We start from the raw sequence: 25,606 nt of genomic DNA, 5'->3' as shown, positions 1-25,606 counted from the left end.
AAAGTGAGCTTAATTCTGGCTGAGCGAGAAGAGATGGAAAAGGAGAAGGAAAAAAGGAGAGGCACCCTCAGCAGATTAACAGAGAGGGGAGGAAAGCTAGGAGGATTTGATCCGGTGAAGGACACACCGTGTTGATAAAAGGAATGTCAGGGGCTTGGAAGGAAGGCTGGATTCCACACCTGAACCCTGGTGGGATTCAGACGTTTGGTGTTTGTTCTGGGCTGAGATGCCAGTGGGATGGAGAGAGCCTAATGCAGTCGTCCCGCCAGCTTATCTTTATAGCTGTGTTTATCAGCTTGTGTCTGCTAGAGCTGACGTTTGCGGTGGAAGGGTTGGTTGTTTGACTCAACTGTTTGCAGATTCTGGAGACTCCGCCTTCAACAAATAGCCAGGCAGGCTATCACACCTGACGAAAGGAGCCTGGACGTCCGGGGTGCACACGTTCTCAGTACCTTGACTAAAACATGGTGATAGGCGATGCAGAGTTCATGCTCCAAATGTTATGTCCTTGATTGGCGTGTAATTGAGTAATTACTGTGTTATTTGTTTGCTTGTTTGTTTACTTATTTATTTATAGAGAGAGCATGAGCAGGGGAGAGGGGCAGAGGGAGAGAGCGAGAGAACCCCAAGCAGTCTCCACGCTCAGTGCAGAGCCTGACAAGGGGCTCAGTCTCACGACCCTGGGATCACGACCTGAGCCAAAATCAAGAGTTGGACACTCAACCGACTGAGCCACTCAGGCGCCCTGAGTGGCTGCTATGTTAACTAGCCCTGTGCTGGATGCTGGAGAGAAGACAAAAGGTATTTGACTAACAGTGACTCTAGGGGCACTGGGTGACTCAGTTGGTGGAGCGCCTGACTCTTGATTTCGGTGCAGGTCAAGATCTCACAGTTCGTGAGATTGAGCCCCAGGGCAGACTCCGAGGTGACAGCACACAGCCTGTTTGGGAGTCTCTCTCTCCCCCTCTCTCTCTTCCCCTGCCCTGCTCACAGATGCGCTCCCTCTCTCTCTCTCTTTCTCTCTCTCAAAACAAATAAACGTAAAAATTCAGTGGCTTTGTAGCAAGCTCAAACTTTTCTTTTTTAAAAAAAATTTTTTAATGTTTATTTATTTCTGAGAGAGAGAGAGCAGGGGAGGGGCAGAGAGAGAGGGAGACAGAGAATCCGAAGCAGGCTCCAGGCTCCGAGCTGTCAGCCCAGAGCCCGATGCAGGGCTCGAACCCATAGACCATGAGATCATGACCTGAGCTGAAGTTAGACGCTCAACTGACTGAGCCACCCAGGCTTCCCTTAGATTTCTTTTCAAGTCCCATACACAGGCTTTTCCCTTCCCCAGCCATTCCACAGCAGATGAGCCTTTCTTGTACGTATTGAGAAAATCAAAGTAATCAGACACGAATGTCCTCATGTTAAATCTGCTGTATCTACCAACCTGCCTGAATAGAAACTTAGACCTCCCGCCTTCTCTCTTGTTACAAAGAACAAAGTGTTCCTGCTCCCTTGACCTCTCCACTTGGCCTCTGGATCTCACTCCCCACTTCTCAAAAGCTTCACCTCCTTCTCTCTCCCATATAAGGAGAGAGGGTTCTGGATGGTTCAGGAGGATCCTTCCCATGACGGGCATCCTTTGCTTTTTGAAAGTTCGTGTAAGGCCCCTTCACTTTTTTTTTTAAATTTTTTTTTTAAAGTTTTTATTTATTTTTGAGACAGAGACAGAGCATGAACGGGGGAGGGTCAGAGAGAGAGGGAGACACAGAATGTGAAACAGGCTCCAGGCTCTGAGCAGTCAGCACAGAGCCCGACGCAGGGCTCGAACTCACGGACCGCGAGATCGTGACCTGAGCCGAAGTCGGATGCTTAACCGACTGAACCACCCAGGCGCCCCAGGCCCCTTCACTTTTAAGAAGGACCTCCCTTCATACCATTTTCGCTAACCAAAAGAAACCCGAGGAGGAGTTTCACTTTTATGATAAACAGGCCGAAAGCGCGAATAGGCCCCTACAGAGGCAGCGCACCTGAGCGGCGACAGGGGTGTCCAGCCCCTTCCAGGGACCACACTCGGCATCCCCGCATCCGGCTGGCCGCCCCAGCTTTGGACTGTGTGAGCGTCCAGGCTGTTATCTGTGCTGGTTTTGTGTGTCTATTAGCAAGATGTGTCCGAAGGTATCAGAAAAGACTACGAGAGGTGACTTTTAGCATCAGTGGTAACTGCTTCCCTGCGCTGCCCCGTGTCGGCCAAGGAAAGGCTCTGTAGGAATCTCCACTTTCAGACAGTGGGGCGGGGCGGGCGGGGAACCTGGATCTTAAAAATACCCTCTGGTGTCTCCCATCTTAAGCATCGTGCTCCTTTGCACGCCTTCTTGCAGCCCCGTCTGCTTCTCGTCTCCTCGTCAGGAGGAGATGTCTCCGGTCACCTCCTGTTGTCCTGCTCCGCTCCACCCATCAGGGCTTCTCACGTCCCCCGCTCCATGCAGTGCAAGGCCCTTCCTGGCCATCTCGCCAGCTCCAGCAGCTTCTCTGTTCCTGGGCCTTTCAGCATAGCTGACCTGCGGCCTGTGGACACTGTTTCCTCTTGGCCTCTGCGACATGCCCCGGGGCCTTTCTTCCTACCGCACGAGGCACTTCTCCATCATTTTTGCTGGCTCTTCTTCCTGTGCTTGACTTCAGGCGTCAGATAGGCCCAGGCTCGAGCCTTAGCACCCGTCCCTTCTTGCCCTGCATTCCCAGACCAAGTGACCCCCTCCTGGCCCTCAGGGTTAGACGGTCACTGTGGCAGGTCATGTGGAAATTGTGCCCGTGGTGGAAATAGAGGGCAGGGAACACGTGTCTGCAGGTGACGCCTGCGTGTGTGACTTCAGCCTGAGCTTTTGCAGGCCCCCTCGCCGCCTCCTCAGAATCTCCACTTGGCTGCCTAAGAGACATCTCAGACTTAACACATCCACGCTAATAACTCTCTTCCCGCCCCCCATCCTACACTCTCCTCCAGGGCACCCCCATCTCAGGAAATGGCACTGCCCAGTCAGGGCTAGAAACCCAGAATCATCCTCCACCCTCTCCTCTCACCATCCACACCCCATCCATTTACGAGCCCTATGGATTCTTCCTCCAAGATAGGGGTCGATGAGCTTTTGCTAGAAAGAGCCAGAGTCAGTGGGCTTTGCCTGCTCTGTGGTCTCTATCACTATTCAACGAGGCCTCGGTAGCAGGGTTAGCAATAGAGAAGATGTGAATCGGTGGGCATGGCAGCGTTCCAATAGCACTTTAGTTACAAAAGCAGGCAGAGGGGCCACGTCTGGTCCATGGATCGTGGCTCGCTGATCCCTGATCTACAATAGATTCCTGTCTTTCACCTCTACCCGTCCATCGTAATGCATCCTTCGCTTCAAACCTCCAGTGGCTTTCTGCCCCTGGAGGGCAGAAGGCAAACTCCCATCAAAGACCACCAAGTCCCTGCAGGCCTCACTGGTCCCAGCCCTCTCTTCCTCCCTCACCAGCCTTCTGTTTCGTGAACAGGCTGTGGGCCCACTCCTCCCTCAGGACTTCCCTCTGGCCGTTTCTTTTACCAGATCTTCACAAGCTGGTTGCCCCCTCTGAGAAGCCTGCCTGGGCCACCCTCATCTAAAGTAGGAAGAGTTAGGGGCACCTGGGTGGCTCAGTCCATTCAGCATCCGTCTTCGGCCCAGGTCATGGTCTCGCGGTCCGTGAGTCCGAGCCCCGCGTCGGGCCCTGTGCTGACAGCTTGGAGCCTGGAGCCTGCTTCAGGTTCTGTGTCTCCCACTCTGCCCCTCCCCATCATGTGGTCTGTGTGTCTCTCTCTCAAATATAAACAAACGTTAAAAAATTAAAAAAAAAAAAAAAAAGTGGGAAGGGTTAACCTTGATGAGGGGCTCACCATACGCCAGCCACTGTTACAGATTCTGAATATGAACGGACTACCTTACTGCATTCTCCAAATTCATAAAACTCTCTGAACTGGATCCTGTTCTCATGTCTACCTTACTGAGGAGGAAATTGGGGCCGAGGGAGAGTCTATAATTTGCCCCCAATCATTTAGGAATTAGCAGAGCCGAGACGCAAACCAGACTGGCTTCGGGGCCTGGGTGCTTAACCATCCTCTGGGCTGTTCGTGTATTTTCATCAGAGCGTCTGTCACTGTCTTGAGAGTTCGCGGTCCTTTGTTTATTTGTTGAGTGTCTCCGCTGCAATAAGGAGGGGAGACTTGGTCTGCCTTCCGTCTCACTGAATTCCTAGCTTCCAGAATAATGTCTGGCAACATAGTAGACGCTCACTATGTTTTTAGTGCACAGACAATAATTTAACTTTGTAATAATTTATTCGTATGCTGACGTATCGATAAATATTCAAAGTACACCTTACCTTAGAATTCCTACGAAAGAAAGAAGAGAAAGAAAATAATCAGATTTCCTTGAATTTCGGAAACGTAGAAGGAATTCACCTCCTGACCAGCCCTCCCCTCTCCCCCCAAGTTATGAGGTGAGCTGTTTGCATTTTTGAACGTCCCTTGTGGAATTAGGAAACAAAAACAAAAACTCCTGTCCGTTCTGACCATCTTGTTCTCTCATCTGCTTGGCCCCAGACTGGATTAGATGACAGATGCTCGGTCTTGAGCCCCGAGGAAATGTGAAATTCGGGTACTTGCAAATGTAGTTGGGGAGCAAATGCAAACAAGTGGTTAAAGTATACTGAATACCCTGCGTAGGTGGGGGGAGCAGAAGAGCACACTACTTGACGTTCACATTTGGCAAGTTGTGCGGACGATTTGGTATCTTGCAGAGGGAGACCTTGACGTAGTCTGCAACGCGAGTGCCCGACGCAGAATTAAACCTTTGGGAGTTGGCCACCTTGAATACTATGTGGATGGAACTCGGACCCTGGACCCCTTTGGCTGCATCGACGCCATCCAGTGGTTATTTTCTGGAAATCCAGTTTATCCTCTTAGGAACTAGGGAGTGCCCCTAGGGTCCCCAGGTCCCCCTCCCCCCCCAGCTGTGTCTGTGCCTAAGGTGGAAGTTTTACCGAACGCCCTTCAGCTACGCCGGTAGACTGTGGGCTGCTTGGAGAGGGCTGGGACCCTACACACTGGAGTGCTGCTGGTTCTCCACATGCCTCCCACCTGCCATTCCGTCCGTTCTGTGCCCTTCTCTGCTCTGGGCACCGTGGAGGACCTCTGCGGACTGCCTCCCTTGGCTCTCTTGCCCTGTGGCTCTGGTGGAGCTCAGCCACGGGCCGAGACCAAAGGGGTCCACTCTGACCCTGACCCTGGCTGAGTTCCTGTGCAGCTACAGCTCCCGTTGAATCCCACCTTCCCCCGTGGCTGTGCCTCTCACTGGGCTCTGGTAACAGCATCCCCTCCCTTGTCCCTTCAGCTTGAGGGCTGGTAAAGGCTTCCATCTGTATCTAGTGTCCCGGCGCCTCCTCTGTCCCTGGCTGATTCCCTTACTGCTCACACCTCTCTGTACGCGGCTCATTCCTTACATTCGTGTTAAAACCCGTTTCCAGCTGGACACAGATGGTTACAGACCCCAGATCAATGGCGTGATCCTCTCCTTGTGGTTAGCACCAGACCCCAGGTGGACCATGGTCTCACCCTGGAGGGAAAACACAGAATCGACTCAGCCATTTGTAACATGCTGTGACCTGCTAAGTTTCTAGAATGTTTCGGTCATATGAGGCTCTGTTTAGGGAGGTGACAAGTTATATTCCTGGTCCGTTCTGAAGGCGACCAAAGTTTAGTTAGGCTTGACTGCCAAGCCTGCACTGCACTGGCAGGAAATCCCCCTCGCCAGAAAGGAACACCCCGTGTAGACAGAAAGCATGTAGCGCCTTATCAGGCAGACACGTAATGCATTTACTTTTCTGCCCTGGACTGGCTTTCACCTTGCATCACATGCTCGGCTTTGTTAGTGCCAGCTAAGCTCTCCACTAATGGCAGGATTAGAAGCTATAGTTTAATATTAGCCAGTTTGGAAAATGGTCATTTGTTTAACAACCAAAACGTTTCTGGTCTTTTTTTTTTTTTTGCTGTGATTGAAGGTGAGGGAAACCTAATGTGTACTGGGTACCTCTGTGCGCCTGACAATGTGATAAAGCATTTAAAATACTTGCTTTCATTCAGTCCCTTGCACAACTCTGTGCAGTCCGTGGCGTTATCCCTGCCCTGCAGACAAGGAAGCGTGGGCTCGGGGGTATCCGGCACTGGCTCGGAGGTCGCATATCTTGTTGGCCTGGTGCCGCGAGTTCGCTGTGCCTCAGTTTCCTTGTCTGTCGAGTGGGGTAACGGTGGTACTTGTGGGGATTAGCTCCTGCGGGAACTGAATGAGACGATGTATACACAGCGCCTAGAACAGAGCTTGTACCTCGTGAACGCCGCAAACGTTGGCTCGCTTTCTTTTCTGGTTTCAGCAGTCTGGTTTGTGGTCAAGACCCTGTTTTAAGCAGCTAGAAATATCCATCATGTTTTGATGTGGAGTAAATGAAAAGGCGATGGGAAGGTGACAAAAAGTTCTCTGACCTAATTTTAAAACACCCGCTGTTTCCCTGTAATCACTTTTGCCATCTGCAAGACTTGCCGCGCCCTTACGGCAGTTTTGGAGCACCTCCCTTCACCGTCTGCTTTACCGTGACTTAAGCCATGCTCTTTAAACTCGGCCAGAATCCCGAAGACATCAGATCCGGTCATTAAGGATCAGTCTGTGGACCAAATGGGACTCAGCCGTGGTGGTCTGGTTTTAAGTTTTGTTTTCCTTTTGCTACCGAGTGATTGCTAAGACATCTAGAAAACGTTTTGTAGGCTTTTCACTGGGTTTCGAGTTTTAAAAAAAATTCTGAAATTCTACACTCTCCAGTTCAGCGTTTTGGGAAACATGGAAAGTGCAGGTTATCTCGTGACCTGGGACTGTGGCCCATTTTCCTGAACACGTAGCGTCTTTTTCAGAGGTAGATGGGAGCAGAGGCGGGTTCACACGGGTGACCTAATGAACAAACTTCAGTCTGAGTCCCTCCCATGGAGACTATGATTTCACATGAAGGTAGTTTATAGAACAGAACACTTGGCGAAGAAAAAAAGCAATACAGTTACTAAAAGCCACGTTTGCTTCTTGCTTTCCAGTATACACAATCAATTAGAACAGCAAAGACAGAGGTAAGTTTATCTGACATACAGAGACACATACAGACTCACAAAGTTAGTTAGAGCTTACTTGAAGGCCAAAGCAGTTTTAGCAAATTCATCTCAATACCGGACATGCAGGAATGACACGTTCACGAGAGTAACCACATTCACGGTACCACAAGAATGATAAACATAGCTTGTTCGCATACCTAAGCTTGGCATATTAAAATCTTCCATCACACCATGTCACCGACATGGGTTTTGCAGTTGGACTCCCGAAGGCTTTTTTGGATGTCCCACATTTCCTTGTGTCCAGAGCATGGAAGGAGAAAGAAAACTCCCATTAAGCCCTCACAGATGGGTAGGAGGGGGCCTGAAGGCTCGAATTCCATGACATCCACCACCTTCGGGAAACAACGATGTCAGCACCGCTCAGAAGAACAGAGGGGGTGAAACGCAGTGTGAGCGCGTGTGTATGAAGCATGTTCAGTCTCTGATAAGAATTGATCCGCTGCTTGTAAAAACCTGCTGTCGTTTAGTGGTGAGTGACGGACAGATTACGAAATAGAGAGTAAGTACACTTTAGGAAACATACCATACATGTGAAACTGTCGTTGAACAATTGTCAAAGTCAACTCCATATCGTTGACTGACTGTTTTTTCTTGCTGAGATGGTTCTCAGGCTGTTGGAAACTGGAATGGAGATTTTTTTTTTTTTTTTTCCCCAGGAGAAAAGGCTTTCACATCATTTGGGAGAGCAGAATTGTCTACCTTTGCCCTGTATTATCATCAGATAGGGTGATCGTGGAGGCTGCTCATGGCATTTGGTTGTGTGGCTGGGCTGGCTGATTTCCTCTTCCAAACAGATGGGAAACCAGCCTTCATTGGCAGGTTGTGCTAAGTAGGAACTGTTTTCTCCTGTTCAACCATGTAGTAGACCGCTTCCGTCTGAGGCCATACTACGACCGGAAGAGGGGAGAGATGGGGAAAGTTTGAGGCCTGGCTCTGTACCATCCACCCATAGGATTAAATGCCTCTACTGACTCTTTCCTTCAGAGTCGGTTCTCATTTTCTCATTTTGTGAAAACTAAGGTCTTTCTATTGTTTAAAGGTGGACATTGGGCGAATGAGTGGCTCGGTCGGTTGAACACCGACTTCAGCTCAGGTAGCGATCTCAGCTCAGGTAGTGAGTTCCAGCCCTGCCTCGGGCTCTACGCTGACAGTGCAGAGCCTGCTTGCGGTTCTCTCTCCCTCTCTCTCTGCCCCTCCCCTGCTCTCTCTCTCTCTCTCTCAAATAAGTAAGTGAACTTAAAAAAAAAAAAAAAAACCATGGTGGGTATTGTGGAATTCTCAAGGCAGTTTTAAAATTTTCAATATATATACATTTCAATAAATATTAGAGAACACTGTTTTGAAAGATAGATGGAGGAAACAGGATTTCAAAGAGGTACCTGCACCCCCATGTTTATCGCAGCATTATTTATGGTCGCCAAGATGTGGAAACAACATGGGTGGACCTTGAGGGCATTATGCTAAGTGAAATAAGTCAAAGATAAATACTATATGATTTCACTTATATGTGGAACTTAAAACAAAAAACCACACACACACACACACACACACACAAACACAGCACACACAAAATAAACTAAAGAACAGGAACTCTGATGAGCTAGAAGTTTTAAATGTGAGACTCCCTGATCAAAGGCACCCCCCCACTCCCAACTTCTTTCTTAATGCTACCAGAGTACCTGGACTTCGGCTGACCTTGGCATTCTTGAAGGTGAAGCCCAACTCTGACAACAGGCTTTGCTGTCCGCCCCTTCAGTGCCCCACTTTGGTTCTTCTCCGACGATTAGAGTTGACTTCACTGATCCCGGAGGCAGAAAGGAAGCCCTTGAAATTCCAGATCCCCTAAACACCCATTTCCACAATGACCCAACAGCCCAGAACGATGTTGCTGATGGCAAACCGGATTTTGTATCTGCTCAGTTGGACTAGAAATGTTCTGTTTAACGGGTGAGGAGGGATGGGTTCCCTCGGCTGCAAAGACCGCTCCCAGCAGAGGCCACGTGCTGCGTGGCTGAGAATACGACAAGCCCTGGGAGCTAGGAGAATGCAAAAGGTGGTCGTGTGAAGGCCCAGAGGAAAACTGAACCATCTGTGATCTGTTGCCTCCTAGAGCAAGCTTGCAACACATACTACCATGCCCATCCACCTGGGAGTTTAGAAGTTTTAGGAGACTTACTCTGCTAAAAAGCATTTAAGGTGAAGCCAAAGTGAGTCTTTATCCAGTCTTTGCTCCGGAAGCGTCTAGATTACAGGTGGGCATCACAGCTCTCTTTCTCATCACATACTGGCCAGTACTTAACAAGTAAAGAGAAGGAGCTGACGTGGATCTGCCAAACCACGGAGTGGACTGGAGTGGAACCATGGACAAGGGGAAGACTTCTTTGATATTGGAGAGCCTCTTTGTGGGGGTATGCTCATGCCTGAAGAAGAGACTGCAGTGCATTTTCTTGGTGGCCAAGCCTCTCCACTTCCCCCAAAGTGTTCAACCTGATTTTGATTAAGCATGGGGGCACAAAGCTAGAGTCATCAAAACAGTCTGGTATTAGCATAAAGATAGACCCGTATATCAGCGGACCAGCATAGAGAGCCCACAGATAAACCCACATGTATGTGGTCATTTAACCTATGACCAAGGAGCCAAGAGTACACAACAGGGGAGGGACAGTCTCTTCGATACATGATGTTGTGCTGGGAAAACTGGACAGCCACATGCAAAAGAATGTGTGTTCTTACAGTACACACAAAAATCAACTCAAAATGGATTATAGACCTAAAAGTAAGACCGGAAACCATAAAACTCCTGGAAGAGAGCATAGGCAGTAAGCTCCTTGACATTGGTCTTGACAATGATTTTTTGAAGTTGACACCCAAAGCAAAGGCAACAAAAGCAAAAATAGACAATTGGGACAGTGTGAAGCTAAAAGGCTTCTGCAGAGCAAAGGAAACCATCAACAAAATGAAACGGCAGCCTGCTGAATATGAGGAAACATTTGCAATCATATATTTGATAAGGGGGTTAGTATCCAAAATATATAAAGAATTCCTACAACTTAATAACAATAAAATATTTTGATTAAAAAAATGGGCAGAGGATCTGAATATTTTTCCAAAGAAGACATACAGGGAGCCAGCAGGAACACAAAAAGGTGCCCAATATCACAAATCATCGGGGAAATGCAAATCAAAACCACAATGAGATATCACCTCACACTTGTCAGAATAGCTATTATCCAAAAGCCAAGAAAGGAATGTTTTAGGGAGGAAAGAGAACCCTTCTGCACTGTTGCTAGGAAATGTAAATTGGCACAGTCCCTATGGAAAACAGTATGGAGGTTCCTGAAAAAATTGAAAATAGAGGGCTGCTGGGTGGCTTAGTTGGTTAAGCGTCTGACTCTTGATTTCGGCTCAGGTCATGATCTCAGGGTTCATGAGTTTGAGCCCCACATCGGGCTCAGCACTGACAGAACGGAGCCTGCTTGGGATTCTCTCTCTCCCTCTCTCTCTGCCCTCCCCTGCTTGCTCTCTCAAAAAAAAAAAAAAAAAATAGAGCTATGATCCAGCCATCTAACTTCTGAGTATCCATCCAAAGGAAATGAAAACAGTATTTCAAAGAGGTACATGTACCCCCATGTTCATTGCAGCATTATTTATGGTTGCCAAGAAACGGAAACAACATGGATGGGCCTTGAGAGCATTATGTTAAGTGGAATAAATCAGAGAAAGATAAATACTATATGATTCCACTTACATGTGGAATCTAAAAAAACAAAAACAAAAACAAAAACAAAAACCATACACACACAAGAATAAAAATAAGACCAAAAAACACAAAACCAAGCTCATGGATACAGACAACAGATTGGTGGTTGCCAGAGGCAGAAGATGGGGGTGGGGGGGACAGTGTGGGAAATGAATGAAGGGGTTCAAAAGATACAGATTTCCATTATAAATAAGTCAAGGGGATGTAAGGGACGGCATGGCCACTATAGTTAATAATGCTGTATTGCCTATCTGAAAGCTGCTGAGAGTGAATTTTGAAAGTTCTCATCACAAAAAAAAAAAAAAAATTCTGTAATTACATGTAGTGATGGATGCTTAGTAGACTCCCGTGGTGATCATTTCACAATATATGCAAATATCAAACCGTCACGTTATATACCTGGAACTAATACAGTATTGAATGGTGGTTACTCCTCAGTGAGAAAAAAATTTTAAAAAGCAGCACGGGAGAAAGAAATATGTGTTAGAGTGCTGTCCTCCATGAGAACCCATTTGAAAATCATTTTGAGTGATTTTTCTGCACAGAGATGGTTATGTTTTTTCTTATGCAAGAGTATTGCTGTTAGCAGGACATGTGCTTTATGTTGTTTAACCAGTGGGGCTGTGGTTTTGCCAACTCCTCTACTTTTTTTGAAATTGAGGTGACCATTATTTGCAGGGACAGCAGGCGGTCCTGGCTTGCACTCTATGATCTGGCATGGAGTTGTGTGCGTGAAACATTAGCTTATATGCAATCTCCACCCCCCCCCCCCACCATAAAAAAAAAAAAATGAGTGAATGTCTGTAGACTCCCAATGAGTTAGTCAAATTACAGTTCTCTCCCTCCATTGGAAGCCTTGGAGAATCCCTGCATCGGAAGTCTTGCCCACAAGATCCAGGAGGTGTACTGGGTGTGAGCATGTGTGCGTGCACCACGGTGTGCCTCACATGCACGTGCGTGTGTCCCTCACGTGTGGGACACACGTGTGCTGCATTGTGTTGCCCTGTGCGCTGCATCCCAGGGGTGCGTGTGTCCGAGGGCACAGAGCGCAGCGAGCCTTAGGAGGCTGTCCCTCTGCACTGAGAAGTAGGACGTTGGTGAACGCTGACAAAACAACGAGACCTTGGTTATGTTGTGCAAGAAACAATTGGGTTTCTTGTTAAAAATAACACGCATGACGGGGCGCCTGGGTCGCTCAGTCTGTTAAGCATCGGACTTCGGCTCAGCTCATGATCTCACGGTTCGTGGGTTCCAGCCCCGCGTCGGGCTCTGTGCTGACAGCTCAGAGTCTGGAGCCCGCTTCGGATTCTGTATCTCCCTCTCTCTCTTCCCCTCCCCTGCTCACGCTGTGTCTCTCTCACTCAAAAATTAATAAACATTTTAAAAATTTAAAAAAAATAACACCCCTTGAGGGAAAATGTCTGCTCTCTCAGTAATGACCACACTCCCTTGCCTGGGCACCAGCCCTCAGTGAGGAAGAGGGAGCATTGCCCAGGAATGGCACTGCTGCACCTTTGAGGTCCCCAGTGGCAGGTCGACAGGTGGTCCGGTAGAGCTGACCGTGGGTCTTCCTCTTTTGAAACAAGGAATTTCCCGGCCATTTTGCGATCTAATCTTCATAAGGACCTGGGACAACTGTGTCTCCTGTGTGCAGGGCTGAGGCGGTCTGATTTGGTTCCACCTTTCCTTCTTTAGTGACTGCCCTTCAAAGGGACTTGCTCTATTGCTGGAGGAATTGGAGGCCCAGTCACTGAAGAACGGAGCAGGAGAGGCCATGGGACGCCACTTCAGGGTAGGCCTCTGTCACACTCCATGGGCTCTCCTACAAGGACAGGGCGATCTGATGTCTGGCCAGTCCTCACAGGCTAAGGGGCAAAGTGAGCCACCTGTCCTCACCAGACACCAGTCTCCTGGCAGAGAGGTCTTCTTCTGTCCCTCCTCTGTCCCTTCAGGAATGCCAGGAAAGAAGAGGGACGAAAAGCTAAACGTGTCTCCCCTTCTCCACCCACCCGGAGGCTGAGTCTGCGTGACCGGTTCTCACGCGGACAGTTTCTGTCCCCTGAACCCAGTGAGCAAGCCACGGCGTTTCATTTAATATTATACTCACTTTTAACCTAGGGAGAGTCCATCGTATCCTAGTCGGCGTGGTTAAGTCTTGGTTAATATTGAACTGTGTCGTGTAGCACAGTCTGGGTGCACGCGGCCTCGAAACGAGAAAACGGAGGCGATCGGCCTGTGTCCAGTCACTGCTGAGTTCACAGAAGCGGAGTGGGCAGCGGGGGCAGGAGGCATGAACACTTGTCCCGGAGTTGCTATTTCCAACCCTGACGGTCTGCCGACTGGAGTAACAGACCCACGGAAGCTTTTCAGCCATAAGTAGAATACAGTCCCTGGTGCCTCCTTTCCAGATGAGCTGCTAGAGGGAAGAATTTGAGACGCTGCCTATGGGGATATTCCAAGAAATTCACACATTAGGAGCCGAACAACCACTTAGGTGAAGGTTTGCTCTGATGGGACGGACCTGTGATAGGAAATGTGGTGTTTCAGAATCTGGCAAAACTCGGGATCAGACAGGTGACTGATTACAAGTTGTTAGAAATCTCAAATGCTTGGCTTGCTCGCTGCCTATGGTGATTTTTATGATGACGACACACATTCCAGAAACACTAATCGGACCTTCCCAACCATCTGTGGAGACCTGATGATTCTCTTGCCATCATCCTTCAGCAAGGCCAAAGTTCATCTCTGCCTTCCATCGTAACTTAGCTGTCTTGATTGAACCGTCACATTTGGAGCTGATTAGCAACACGTATCTCGACAGTCATTTCCTTCCTACCTCTCTCAGTGACCACACTGTCCACTTTTCCAGCGCGGTGCTCCTATCTAGGGCAGCTGGGGCTGAAAGGGTCAGCCGTCAACACTGGAGATTAAATCTGTGTAAGCAAATAGACTCCAGTTTACTGCCTGCTCTGGAAGCCCCGCCCACCAGCCCGCATTTTCTCCTTGGCATGCCATTTGCGGTAGATAAATAAATCCATGCAAAAATTTTTTAAAAAGGTACAGTTTTAAGACAAGGCTATAGGAAAGGGAAAAGCTGTTACCCAAAAGTGCGTGCAGTAAAAATCCCATGCTATTGCTTAAGGAAAGGTCGGCTACAAGTTCCACTCAGGATTTCCTAGCAGTTACAACTAAGGAAGAGTCATGATTTCTCCTCCCCCTCCTCCTCCCCCTCCCCCTTCTCCTCCTCCCACCTCTCCTCCTTCCAAAAACAAAGGAAGGAAATGCAGTGTCCTTCCATTACCCACTGTCCTTCTCCTTGGCCGCCTAGACTGTCCCAAGCTATGGCACGAAATCCACCAAATATTCGCTATTCCTCAACTCCGTGTTACTGAAACACAAGCTAACGTTGTCCAACACAGGCCACAATGTCCTATTATCTCTCCTGATACCTCTCTCACCAGATCCACTTAGGTTTAACCAGCTCTTAACTACCCATGCGAATGGGTAGGTTAAATAGTAGCTTGCATAATCCAAATGATCAGATGCCCTAAACTCACTGGAGTGCCTTACTTTTTGTTCTCTCCCAGCATCCAGCAGATTTATATTCATAATTGAATGCTGAGCTGAGGCTAAGCTGACATTTTGGAATTAAAATTATGTTAACATTTAAATTAAAACAGCTATTGATTCCCGCTTTTGGAAGAAAGAAAACCACCAGAGAGCAAGTTATCCTTGAAAGAGAGATTTTGAAAAATGGAGAATTCCTTTTCATCCAGTAGCAACCTGCCTGCTTATTTGGAGAGAATTATAGCTTCAATCTTAGAATGATCACCCTGCTGATGAGCACCGACTATATATCTGGATATGCATTTTGTGTCAAGACTTTAGGCGGCTGCTGTGGGCCCCGGCCCCCTTGGAGGGAGCGTCTGATTGCAGGGTCCTGAGTGCTACAGAGTTCGTCCGTCTTCCCTGAAATTATTTCCACTAATTCTTGGTCCCTTGGAATCACTTCCCTAAGTAAAAACTCAGCCTTTATTCAAAGACCCGGGAATGTCTCATATTATTAGTATTGGTAAAGCCGGGTTTAAAGCATTTCCTTCCAAATCTTCGCTTGTTTTTATGGTGGAAGAGGAGGAAGAGTCACCTTCTATCAGTTGTGGCTGCTAAGAAGTCCTGAGTGGAACTTATAGCCGACCTTTCCTTAAGTAAGAGTGTGGGATTTTACTGCGTGCACTTTTGGGTCACGGCTTTTCCTATAGTCTCATCTTATAATTGTGCCTCTTTTAGTTTTTGTGTGGATTTACTTATCTATTATAATATTACTGGGCACATTTTTCTAGGCCGCAGTGAGTCCTTTCGGGAATGAGGTGGCATGAATAATATAGACAGAACGAAGGCGGCACATTAACAGCAACGCTACAGGTGGGGTTCTTAGTCATTCTGTCAAATGGGCCTTGCTTAGGGAGCCAGAAGAGGAAGGCTCCTTTTTAAATATGGTAAAATCTATATGTGAGACACTCAGGGAGTGAGGCTTTCACAGAAACCCAGAGATGATGGCATCCTTACAAACACCCACGTGTTATATCTTCATACCCTGGAAATTTTGCTCAGTGAAATGGGCATCATCTCGTCTCTTACTGCTTTGTACGTGAGCCCATCTACCATTTCAGGCACAGAAAGATGTCACCAATGGTGTGGAGTGCCTGTCTATGACCATGCTTGAGGACAGCTCAGAGTCTGTGGCGTTGAAGGTCGATGTTCAATTTGTATATGGTGGGCGGGGAAGGTGGCACAGGCATACCTGTGAGGGATGGGATTCCCACCACCACTCCTACCCAGGCACCCCCTACCTGCTACATTTTGGTTAGCTGGCTCCCATGCCTATGTTTCAGGAATAGCATCCTTGGGTCTTTAGTGTGTACTGTGGTTTTCTTAGTGCCTAGCTTTGTATCAACTCCTTAAAAAAAAAAAATCAAGGAGTTGTTAGATTATATTTCCATTTTCTTTCATTAGGAAGTCCTGTCTGCCTTTTTTTAAAAGAAGAATTTCATGGTTTCTCATCAAGGTGTAATCTTGTTTTATTCTTATTCATTTATTTTCATGGTGGGGGAGGATTAAATGGTTTCCCCACAAGAATTCCCGTCAACTTTTTGCCTGTCATGTTGGTGATTTCCTCCACCCTCCCCTTCCATGGCTCCCTAAGAAAGACCAAAGCGAATTAAGAAGGAACAAATGCAATCTTACAACAAAGCAGGCTTTGTCTTGATAAATACAATAATCGACGCCCCCCCCCCCCCCCCAAGCATTTAAGTCCTTTTGGGTAAATGAATGATTCTTTGATTATATCTAAGGAGAGAAAACACATGAATTTATAGTCTGGGTCCTCAAATAACTCCTTTGCCTTTCTCACTCTGATCCAACTTGCTGGAAATTAAATAGAAGCAAATACCCAGGGGGCAGAGGTGGGTTTGAGAGGCTGGAAGCTTTAAGGAGATGTCTTTAAGAAAAAGAATACAAAAATATCTTCCTTTTCCAATCTTTTACGAAACCATGTGGTCATGTGAAAATACTGCCCAAGCATGTGAGATCCCTGAAGCTTAAACTTTGTTGGCTTCATGGTTAAGTCCACTTCTGTGGGTTCCATATTGTAACAGATGTCCACCTATACTATGCACACTTCAACTCGCTACCCGTGTACTTGAACACAGGGAACGTAGGATTGACTGTACAGGGACTAGAGAGGAATAGAATAGATAAGTATAAACGTTAAGACCACAAGATTACATATTAGGTTTTGAACATGCAGACGTACTTTCCTATCTTTGTTGAGCATCACCGTTTCTACAGATCATACCCAGGCATGATCTCTTCTTCTCCTGACTTGGAATTGTCTGCCTGCATTTGAATGTTCGCTTTAAGGGGGAGGTAATCAATTTAATACATTATCATTCACTCAGACAAGCAGACTCAAACACTGTTCTCTGATTGGACTCATGCTGAGCAATTCCCTATTCTAGAAGCCAGGTGTGATGGGCAAGAGGAAGGGAAGGCATGGGGGCAGGGAGCATATTGCCACTTGGCAGAGCTTGGCATTTTATTCTACTTTTTATTTTTCAGGCAGTTCAGATACTGGTCTGGAGATCCCCATTGAGGAGGGTTCTCTGGGTCTCTGTGGTCTCATTCAGCCGGGATTTGTCCTGCTTACTGTCACTCCGTTCCCCGTCATCTGTGCCGCTCACCTTGACCAAGCAGAGGACATTCTGGAAGCTCTTCTTGAAGTTGTCAGACAAGAAGGCATACAGGATAGGGTTGGCACAGCTGTTAGCATAGGTGAGGACCACCACAAAGTCAAACATGCCTTTAAGCGCTGGGGTGGGATTGATGGCCACAGACACGGAGGAGACATTGAATATGTAGAAGGGGAGCCAGCAGAAAATGAAGACGGCCACCACTATGGACACCATCCGGGTGACCTTCTTCTCAGACTTTTTCCTCTTGGAGGAACCCACGCGGATCCCAGAGGACTTCACCTTGATGATAATGAACAGGTAGCAAAGACAAATGATGGTGAGGGGCACCAGGAACCCCAAGATGAAGGTGTAGATAATGAACCCTGTGTACCATGCCCCAGATTCACCTGGCCAGTTGATGGTACAGCTGCTTCTCCCCCACTGGTTGCTCCGAAGCCCAGCATAGATCATGATGGGCAAGATGACCAGCAGAGACACTCCCCACACAGCCACATTGACCATCTTGGCCGTTCGGGGTCTCCTCCACTTGGCCGACTTGATGGGGTGGACCACAGCCAGGTATCGATCGATGCTCATGACTGTCAAGCAGAAAATGCTGGTGAACTGATTGATGCCATCCACAGTCATGACCACCCGGCAGATGGCCTTGCCAAAGGGCCAATGGACCAGAGCCACTTGCATGGCCAGGAAGGGCAGACCCAGCATGAAGAGCTCGTCCGCGATGGCCAGGTTGAGGATGTAAATGTTGGTGATGGTCTTCATCTTGGCATAGCGGAGGATGACGTAAATGACAAGCGTATTGCCACACAATCCAATGATGCAGACTACAAAATAAATGAACGTGAGGACTGCGTTGCTGGTCAGATCATAGTATGGCTCTGTCTGGTTGGAGCCGTTGGCCGCCACCACAGAGCCATTGAGGTCAAAGGGAGGGGAAAGCCACGGGCGGCTCTCATTGAGTAGCTCGTACTCCATGTCCATGGCTGCCTTACACTCCTCTAGGCCGATTCCAGCCAGCCAGAGATCTTACTCTCACCTTAAGGTGTCCTGGAGGCAAAGGATCCACTGTGACATCTGCAAGGGAAAAAGGAAGACGGGTCCACCAGTCAGAGGCTTACACTCACGCCAGCTTTTCCGGGTCTCCAGTTTACCCTCTCAGACATGCCCTGCAGTCGAAAAGCGTGTTCTCTTTCTGCATCAACGTTAGAGCTACCGACCCATTCTTATCAGTGTGCAGACTCTTTGAGTTGTTTTTCCACCGGGGGTGGGGAGGGGGGGAGTAGGGAGATGGGGGGAAGGGTTTGTTTGGGTCGGGTCATCATGGTTGACCTTGTCATCTTTGGTGACGCATGTGTGGGACATGGCTGAGGCTGCAAAAAAAAAAAAAAAAAAAGGACTTTGATTCCTAAGAAGTTGACTGGTCCAGACTGTAAAAAGGCAGAGCATGAAGTCCTGCCACTGACTCTGAGGGGTCTGACACGGGCATTCTTGGCCTTTTCCCTGTGAGGACATCTCCACTGACTTGCCGACTGCTTTGGAGTCTTTCCATTCTAAAAATCCCAAGTGGAAAAATCCCAGAGTTTAGAGGTAAAGCAGAAGGGTTCCACCATGAAGCCTGTGTGACCTCGTGCCACACGACCACTCTCACTCTCTCTCATTTGTGAAAATGGGGGTGTCATGGGGCACCTGGGCGGCTCAGTTGGTTAAGCGTCCAACTCTTGATTTCGGCTCAGGTCATGATCTCACGGTTTATGGGATTGAGCCCCACATGGGGCTCTGTGCTGACAGTATGGGACCTGCTTGGGATTCTCTCTCTCTCTCTCTCTCTCTCTCTCTCTCTCTCTCCCTCTCTCTCTCTGCCCCTCCCCTGCCTCTCTCAAAATAAATATTTTTAAAAATGGGGGCATCATGGAGGTTAAGGGATGAAATGTATGTGGAAATGCCTGGCATTGTGCTGAGCTCATAATCAGAACTAAAAAAAAAAAATCTTCTTTCCCCCTTTTTTCCTCTGCCATCTGAGTTAGCTCTAATTTATTGAAATCTACTCACATAATGAATGAATTTACAGTCTTAAATATCAAAAATAAAAATCTGGCTTGCTTTTATATTTAAAATGCCTGTTTTAGTTTAGTTTGTTTCTTCTGTTTTCGTTTCTCCAATACCCAGTGCTTGACCTTCGCATGCTTCACAGAGTCCCTGGGGGGGAGGGCTACTCCCTGGGGGCGGGGGGGTTACTGCTCCGGAATGCTCATCTTCTAACACTCCAGCGGATTTGCCTGGGATCCCCTGGTTAAGGAGGAAAACAGGAGCCAGGTGTGAGGGAGGCAGGCTCATTCACAGAAGTGCATTCCCAACACTACCTGGTTCATTCACGTCTCTATCCCCTTGATCTTCACCACCATCCTATGAAGTGGGATAACTGTCCCCGTTTTACAGATGAGAAACCGAGGCTTAGGGAGTTGAAGTAATTTGCTCCCATTCCCTTGTATGTAACTGGTGGAGCTGGGATTTAAACACAAGACGCTCGACTCTTCTGCGTTTTTCACAGCATCATATCTGCTGCTCGGTGGACTGGAAAACTAGTGGCTGATAATTGGGCTTTGGTTTAAAACAGCTGACTCCTGTTTTACGTTAGCGCTCAGAGAATAATTGTAACTCCATTGGCTTGGCCCAAGTCATAAAACAATAGCCCATCACATAATTAGGTGATTTATCTACTGTCATGAAAAAAAAACAGTGCTGGGGGGGGGGTGGGTGGGCAGATTCTTTGTTCTGCACACCAGGGATATAGGAATGAACAGGGCATGTCTGGTGCCCTCTAGGAGGTGGTAATTTGGGCGGGGGGGGGGCGGGCAGGCAAGGAAGCCAACTCCTATTGGGTGTGAATTGCATGGAGAAATGAACAAAGGGCTTAAGAATGCCTTCCTCTCCTGAAGGATTCAGAGGAGGCTTCGTAAGAGGAATGTGTAGGCTGGGTCTTGAATATATGAAGAATAAAGCAGGAAGGCCAGGAAGGAGGTCATTCCAGGAAGAGAGAAGATGGTAAAAGGCCGGTGTGCTCAGCACACAGTGGGAATAATTCACTTGGTGGACACATCTCTCCCGAGCAGGGCACTTTCCCTGGTGCCTGAGTGAAGATTGGAGATTGCTCCTTTATGCTTGGAGAGACTGCTAGTGAGCTATAGGGGACTTAGCCACCAACAAGTTCTAGAGAATCCTTGCCCACCTTTGCCTCTGATTCATTCTGCACTGCCAGGCACAATTGTTTACCCTCTCTATGCTAATTTCCCTACCGGGCAACTATCTGTAAAGTGGGGGCTGGGCTCTGTGGCTGACCTTTCTGCAAAGTACTTTGGGGACCCAGGATTTAATGTCTTCGTTGGGTAAAAAGCATAAACTGACAGCTCTTAGAAACCGAAATTATAAAGAAACCATTTTGGGTATCCCTGGATTAATTTGGGTTGTTTCCACTATTATTCTAACCGTCTTCTTGGTACTTTAATTCTACAGACCCAGAATCCTGTTGAAGCCGCCTGCACTGGGGTGTGTATTCATCGCTAGCATTGCCAAGGTCCCGTCTATGTAACATGCAAGGTCACACTTCAGTGTCTGGGTGAGCCTGAAGACCTCTGGGGGACAGAGCGCTGTCTAGAGGTTTGGAGATAGAGATGATGACGGTGGAGGACAGTGAGGGAGGGTCAAATGCTGATCTCCAGCCCTAACTCTGCCTTTTTGGCTGGGGTCTCCCTCAGTGGGATGGAATTGCCTAAGGTGATTGTTGTTCTGAAACAGGCTGTGAAGCAGCAGCACATAGCGTTCAGGGCTTGGTGAAGGCGGCAGAGGTGGTAAGCTGGCGAGCCAGTCCAGAGTGGGAGCCCTCTCCAAGGAAGAAATGAGTTTAAGTCACAGTGACTTACTATTTCATCAACAATGAAGTCAGCCACCTAAGGTCTCCGAGTGACCTTCTGCTTCCTCTGGGTCCCGAGGAAAGTGGAGTCCCATGCCAGGCAATCAATGCCTGTTGGACTGGGGTTAAGGCAGACGCACAAGGAAGCTTGGCTAGAATTCTGCTTGCCTTATTTTTCCAGCCTAAGAGTTAGTCACTGGCAACGGCTAGTTGTTGATTTCCTCTGAGACTGAGTCTGGGCTATGTTGGAGAGGAGGGTGAGAATGGTCTGGGGTATCCCTTGCCCTCCCGGGAGCCTATGAATCGAGTGTGGGCATTGGGACTGGGCATCAGGAGCGGTCCTAAATCCTGTTGGGCTCCAGCTTTTCCCTTCTTCCCAACATTCCACCCCAAGCCCCCCATTCATTCCTCACCACCACTTCCCCAGTGGCCAGCTAAACAAACCCAAGTAGGTCTCCAGCCAGCCATAGCTCAGCCCTGCTGGTGGAAGAGACAATAGTCAGGTGCTAGCCACCGCGGCAGGCAGCCTGGCCAAAGGGCATGGGGGAGAGGTGAGACTGGGGACAGTCCATTTGGTTCCCCAGGCTGGCACAGAAAATCCTCATCACTCAATTCCACCGCCCTCAGGTCCAAGGGTTTCTTAAAGAATCCTCTGCTATTTCCAGGAGGCTGATGGGGGAGATTAAAGACTGTCGTGCCAGCACTCCCCGTCGCTAAACGCAGAGGTGGTGGCCGAGGCATCAGGGCGGCCGGGAGCTGTTAACAGCCGCTTGGGGGCTTGGCCGGCGGCTCCCGGGCGCGGGCCACTCAGGGGTTGGGTCTTTCCAAACATAGGCGAACTGTCCTCTCCTCCCCGGTGCTGGAGAAGGAGTCCCTAGACCTCTCGGGATCTGTCTCCCAGGGGGGGAAAGGAAAAACAGAGGAGAAGCCACCTTTTTTCTCTGCTCCACCGCCTGCCCCTTACAGGCTTGGATCTGGAATGCACGCCCTGCAGGAGCCCCCAGCAGTGACACCCTCCACCCCCGGCCCAGCCGGCTTCGCTCTCCTCGCGTGGGGGCTCTTTTGCAGGCGGCTGGGAGAGAAGTTGTCCCCCGTCGCAGCTACCACCTGGACGAGCCGGCTGGGGGACGAGGACTGGACAAGGGCGCATGCCACGCACACCAGCCTGCGGTGGTGCGGACGCGTCCGATCCTGCACACACGATCCACAGCCCTCACTCACTCCAGGGCACCCGCCGTCGTTCCTTGCCACCAAAATCGCCGCCCAAAAGGCACAGGGGCGGAGAACCACGCTCCGGGACCTACTCTCGGGCACACCGAGGCGCGCACCACCATGCAGCGCAGATGCACCCAGGTGCCCAAGTGCGTCTCTCTCTCTCTCTCTCTCTCTCTCTCTCTCTCTCTCTCTCTCTCTCTCACACACACACACACACGCACACACGCACACACGCCTCACCTTTGGTTTTCCGCTGCAATCGGCTAGCTCGGCTCGTCGGCACCCAGCGACCGTCCCCAACCCCGCCGGGCGCCCAGGCGCGCAGCAGCTTGGCCGGCACCTGGCGCTCGGCGTCCCGCGCTGCCGGCTCCCGCTCGCCCCTCGCGCCGCCCGGAGCCCAAAGGGCCCGCAGACCCCCGGCGCCGAGCGCGGACTGAGGCTCGGGGCGCGGGTGGCCGAGCGAGCGCGTGCGCGCGGGTGGCTGCGTCGCCGGGACTGGCCCCGCGGAGCCCGGGCCCCTCGGCACATTTCCCCACGCGCCTCCCCCCCGCCCGGTTACGTCACGGCAGCTTCGCTCCGCCCGCTGGTCCGTAGGAGGACGGGGCTGAGCCGCGTGGAGAACCCGCCGGGGGCTGCGGGGCCGAGCTCACCGGGGCGGGGGCGTGAAGGGCCGAGCGATCCCGGCCTCCCGGACGCTCGTGGCGGGGACACGCGCTGCGTTCCCTCTTACCGCTTGCACAGGATCGGGTGTGTTCCAGCCAGCATATTCCGTGCGGCTGGAGTGGCGGCCCGGGGGACCCGGACCCGCGCCGGGACCTCCGCGCCGGGACCTCCGCCATCTGCCGTCAGACAAGTTTGCAGAGCCGGTCGTCCCGGGGCGCAGGGCCGCGGGGACAGCAGGGAGGAAATGGGTGTGGGGGAAAGCACTTCATGCAGTGGCCAGCACCCCTCCGGCCCAGCTTGTGAGCCGGCACTTGGGTTCCAGAATTCAGCTCGAGGCTCAGCAGAGGACTCGTGCCCTCTCCCAGCTTTCCGTGCTCGGAGGTGCACAGGCATACAGCCAGTCGCCCGCCTGTAACCCTGTCCGACCGCACCTGTTGGCGGGACCCAGCTCGGCTCCCCTCCTGCGAGCTGTGCGTGAGCAAGAGGGGACACGCAGGAAGTGGGAGCTGAATCCCCCGGGGAAAGCGTTTTCTTTTCTTTTCTTTTTTTTCTTTTCTTTTTTTTTACTGTTTATTTATTTTTGAGAGGCAGAGAGACAGAGCACGAGCAGGGGAGGGGCAGAGAGAGGGAGGCACAGAATCCGAAGCAGGCTCCGGGCTCTGAGCTGTCAGCACAGAGTCCGACGCGGGGGCTCGAACTCACAAACTGCGAGATCATGACCTGAGCCGAAGTCCGATGCTTAACCCACTGAGCCACCCAGGAGCCGCCCCGCCTCTTTTTTTTTTTTTTTTTTTTTTTTTACAGCGTTTTCATTTTTGACTGATGATTCAGCTTCTGTTCCAATAGATTAATAAGTCATAATCGATCCTGCAGCCTCTCCTTATTCACCCTCCTCCAAGCGCAGTCACAAACTCACCTCCCTGGGTACAGTTTTTAGAAGACGGGGAACAGAAAGCAAACACCAATTCCAGTTTTGTCTATGGGCTGACAAGTCCAGAGGCTGTGTGCGGAGCGGGTAGCGGGAGCCCTGGAGATAGGTGAGTCACCTGGGAAAGAAAGTGCCCGGTTGGGTAGCAGTCAGCGGCAAGTATCTGTCTGAGCCACACTGTGTCCTGGGGTAGCTGCTGCAGGGGGTGAGGGATCAGGGTTTCCTTGGGTTTCGTCTCTTTCTGAGCTGTTGGTTATGATGGGGCTTGAATCCCTCTTGCTAGGGTCCGGGAGCGAGATGGAAGTTGAGTGAGTGGTTGCCTCATGTTCCAAACCATCCAGGAACCAGCTTCTCTCTCGACTCCTGTGTGCAGGGTAGAGGGGCTGGGGCAGGTGGCTCGCTAGAAGAGGGGTGTCCCTGCTCACTGTTGGCTGGGAGAGAGGGGGCTGTTGAGGGTACCAGGAGGGCAGAGTGGGATTGAGCTCAGAACTCCGCATGCTCTGCATGCCCAGGGCACGCAGCTGGTGCAACAACCCCTGTTGCCATCTCCAGTTTAAAACCAGTGACCCAACTGGTCTGTAGGGAAAGGAAGACCCACACAGTGCCCATTCTGCTCTCCTTGCGATCATGCTGTCTTCTTGAAGGTCTTGAACATGTGTCGTTTAAAAAAACAAAGTAACCGCAAGTTTTGGGGCGCCTGGGTGGCTCAGTCGGCTAAGCGTCTGGCTCTTGGTTTCGGATCTTGGTTTCGGGTCAGGTCATGATCTCACAGTTCGAGGGTTCAAGCCCCGCGTTGGAGTCCCTGCTTGGGATTTTCTATCTCTTCCTCTCCCTCTGCTCCTCCCCTTTCTCTCTCTCTCTCTCTCTCTCTCTCTCTCTCTCTCTCTCTCTCAAAATAAATACACTTTAAAAACATAACCACAGTTTTGTAACCTGCACGAGAAGGAACCACTGGCTTTCAATGCCTCTATGCACCTGCCCCCGCCCCGACCACAGTGGCCCTGATAGGACGATGCTTGGTTTGTTTTTCTTTCTGTTTTAGTACGAGTACCGTACCAGCAAGAGCAAATTGCTCCCGGAAGATCAGGATCATCTTCCTTCAAGGCAGCTTGGGTGGTGAGCTGGCACCCTTCTGTGTGCTCATTGGTTTGCAACCTCGGGAACTCTCTAGTGAAATCTGAGAGTGGCGCTTTACACAGAGGGCAGAGAGAGACTGAGGAAATAGGCAGGCCAGTCCGGATTGGTAGGTGGCGGTTTTAAGAAGCAAGAGAATTGACTTAGGAGGCTTGCCTTGGGTGCTGCCAGAATCTTAAAAATTTCTATAGAGGCCTTCTAGACCTGATGGTCTCAGTAATACCTTATTCTCTCAAGGCTGCACCCTTGAAGTGAACCCTAGTATGGGAAAAATGGGTGAAACATACATTTCAAGGACAGGGAAGGAGGATAATGGGTGACCCACCTCCTCCCAACAATGTTCCTTTTTATTTAAAAACATTTTTTGGGTTGATTTTTTTTTTGAGAGAGAGAGAGAGAGAATATGAGCGGGGGAGGGGCAGTGAGAAAGGGGGACAGAGGATCCGAAGCAGGCTCTGTGCTGACAGCACAGATGTGGGGCTCGAACTCATGAACCGTGAGATCATGACCTGAGCTGAAGTCGGACACTTAACCAACTGAGCCA

General features: G+C 49.8%; 2 protein-coding genes across 11 annotated transcripts in view; one reads left to right on the top strand and one right to left on the bottom strand.

Moving 5' to 3' along the window:
• Window positions 1-25,606, top strand: part of SLC39A11 (solute carrier family 39 member 11) — a 429,657-nt gene that overhangs the window by 10,174 nt on the left and 393,877 nt on the right. The window lies entirely within an intron of this gene.
• SSTR2 (somatostatin receptor 2) lies at window positions 7,857-23,385 on the bottom strand. Of its 3 annotated transcripts, none has more exons than XM_045489594.1 (3): window positions 23,068-23,385; window positions 13,072-18,289; window positions 7,857-8,091 (listed from the first exon to the last, which is right to left on the bottom strand). In XM_045489594.1, the coding sequence occupies exon 2, from the start codon at window positions 18,194-18,196 to the stop codon at window positions 17,087-17,089; it is 1,110 nt and encodes a 369-aa protein (XP_045345550.1). In that variant the 5' UTR covers window positions 18,197-18,289; window positions 23,068-23,385; the 3' UTR covers window positions 7,857-8,091; window positions 13,072-17,086. The 3 variants fall into 3 exon arrangements, with proteins under 3 accessions (XP_045345550.1, XP_045345549.1, XP_045345548.1); XM_045489593.1 differs by lacking the exon at window positions 23,068-23,385 and adding an exon at window positions 22,578-22,864 and having other exon boundaries at window positions 13,072-18,585; XM_045489592.1 differs by lacking the exon at window positions 23,068-23,385 and adding an exon at window positions 22,578-22,864.

Source organism: Leopardus geoffroyi, chromosome E1, assembly GCF_018350155.1.
Source record: "Leopardus geoffroyi isolate Oge1 chromosome E1, O.geoffroyi_Oge1_pat1.0, whole genome shotgun sequence".
Lineage (NCBI taxonomy): Eukaryota > Metazoa > Chordata > Mammalia > Carnivora > Felidae > Leopardus > Leopardus geoffroyi.
This window is presented reverse-complemented; position numbering and strand designations above follow the sequence as displayed.

What these genes read in the sequence shown, in the direction of transcription:
- SSTR2 (XM_045489594.1), bottom strand. Translation starts at nt 18,196, where the DNA reads ATGGACATGGAGTACGAGCTACTCAATGAGAGCCGCCCGTGGCTTTCC.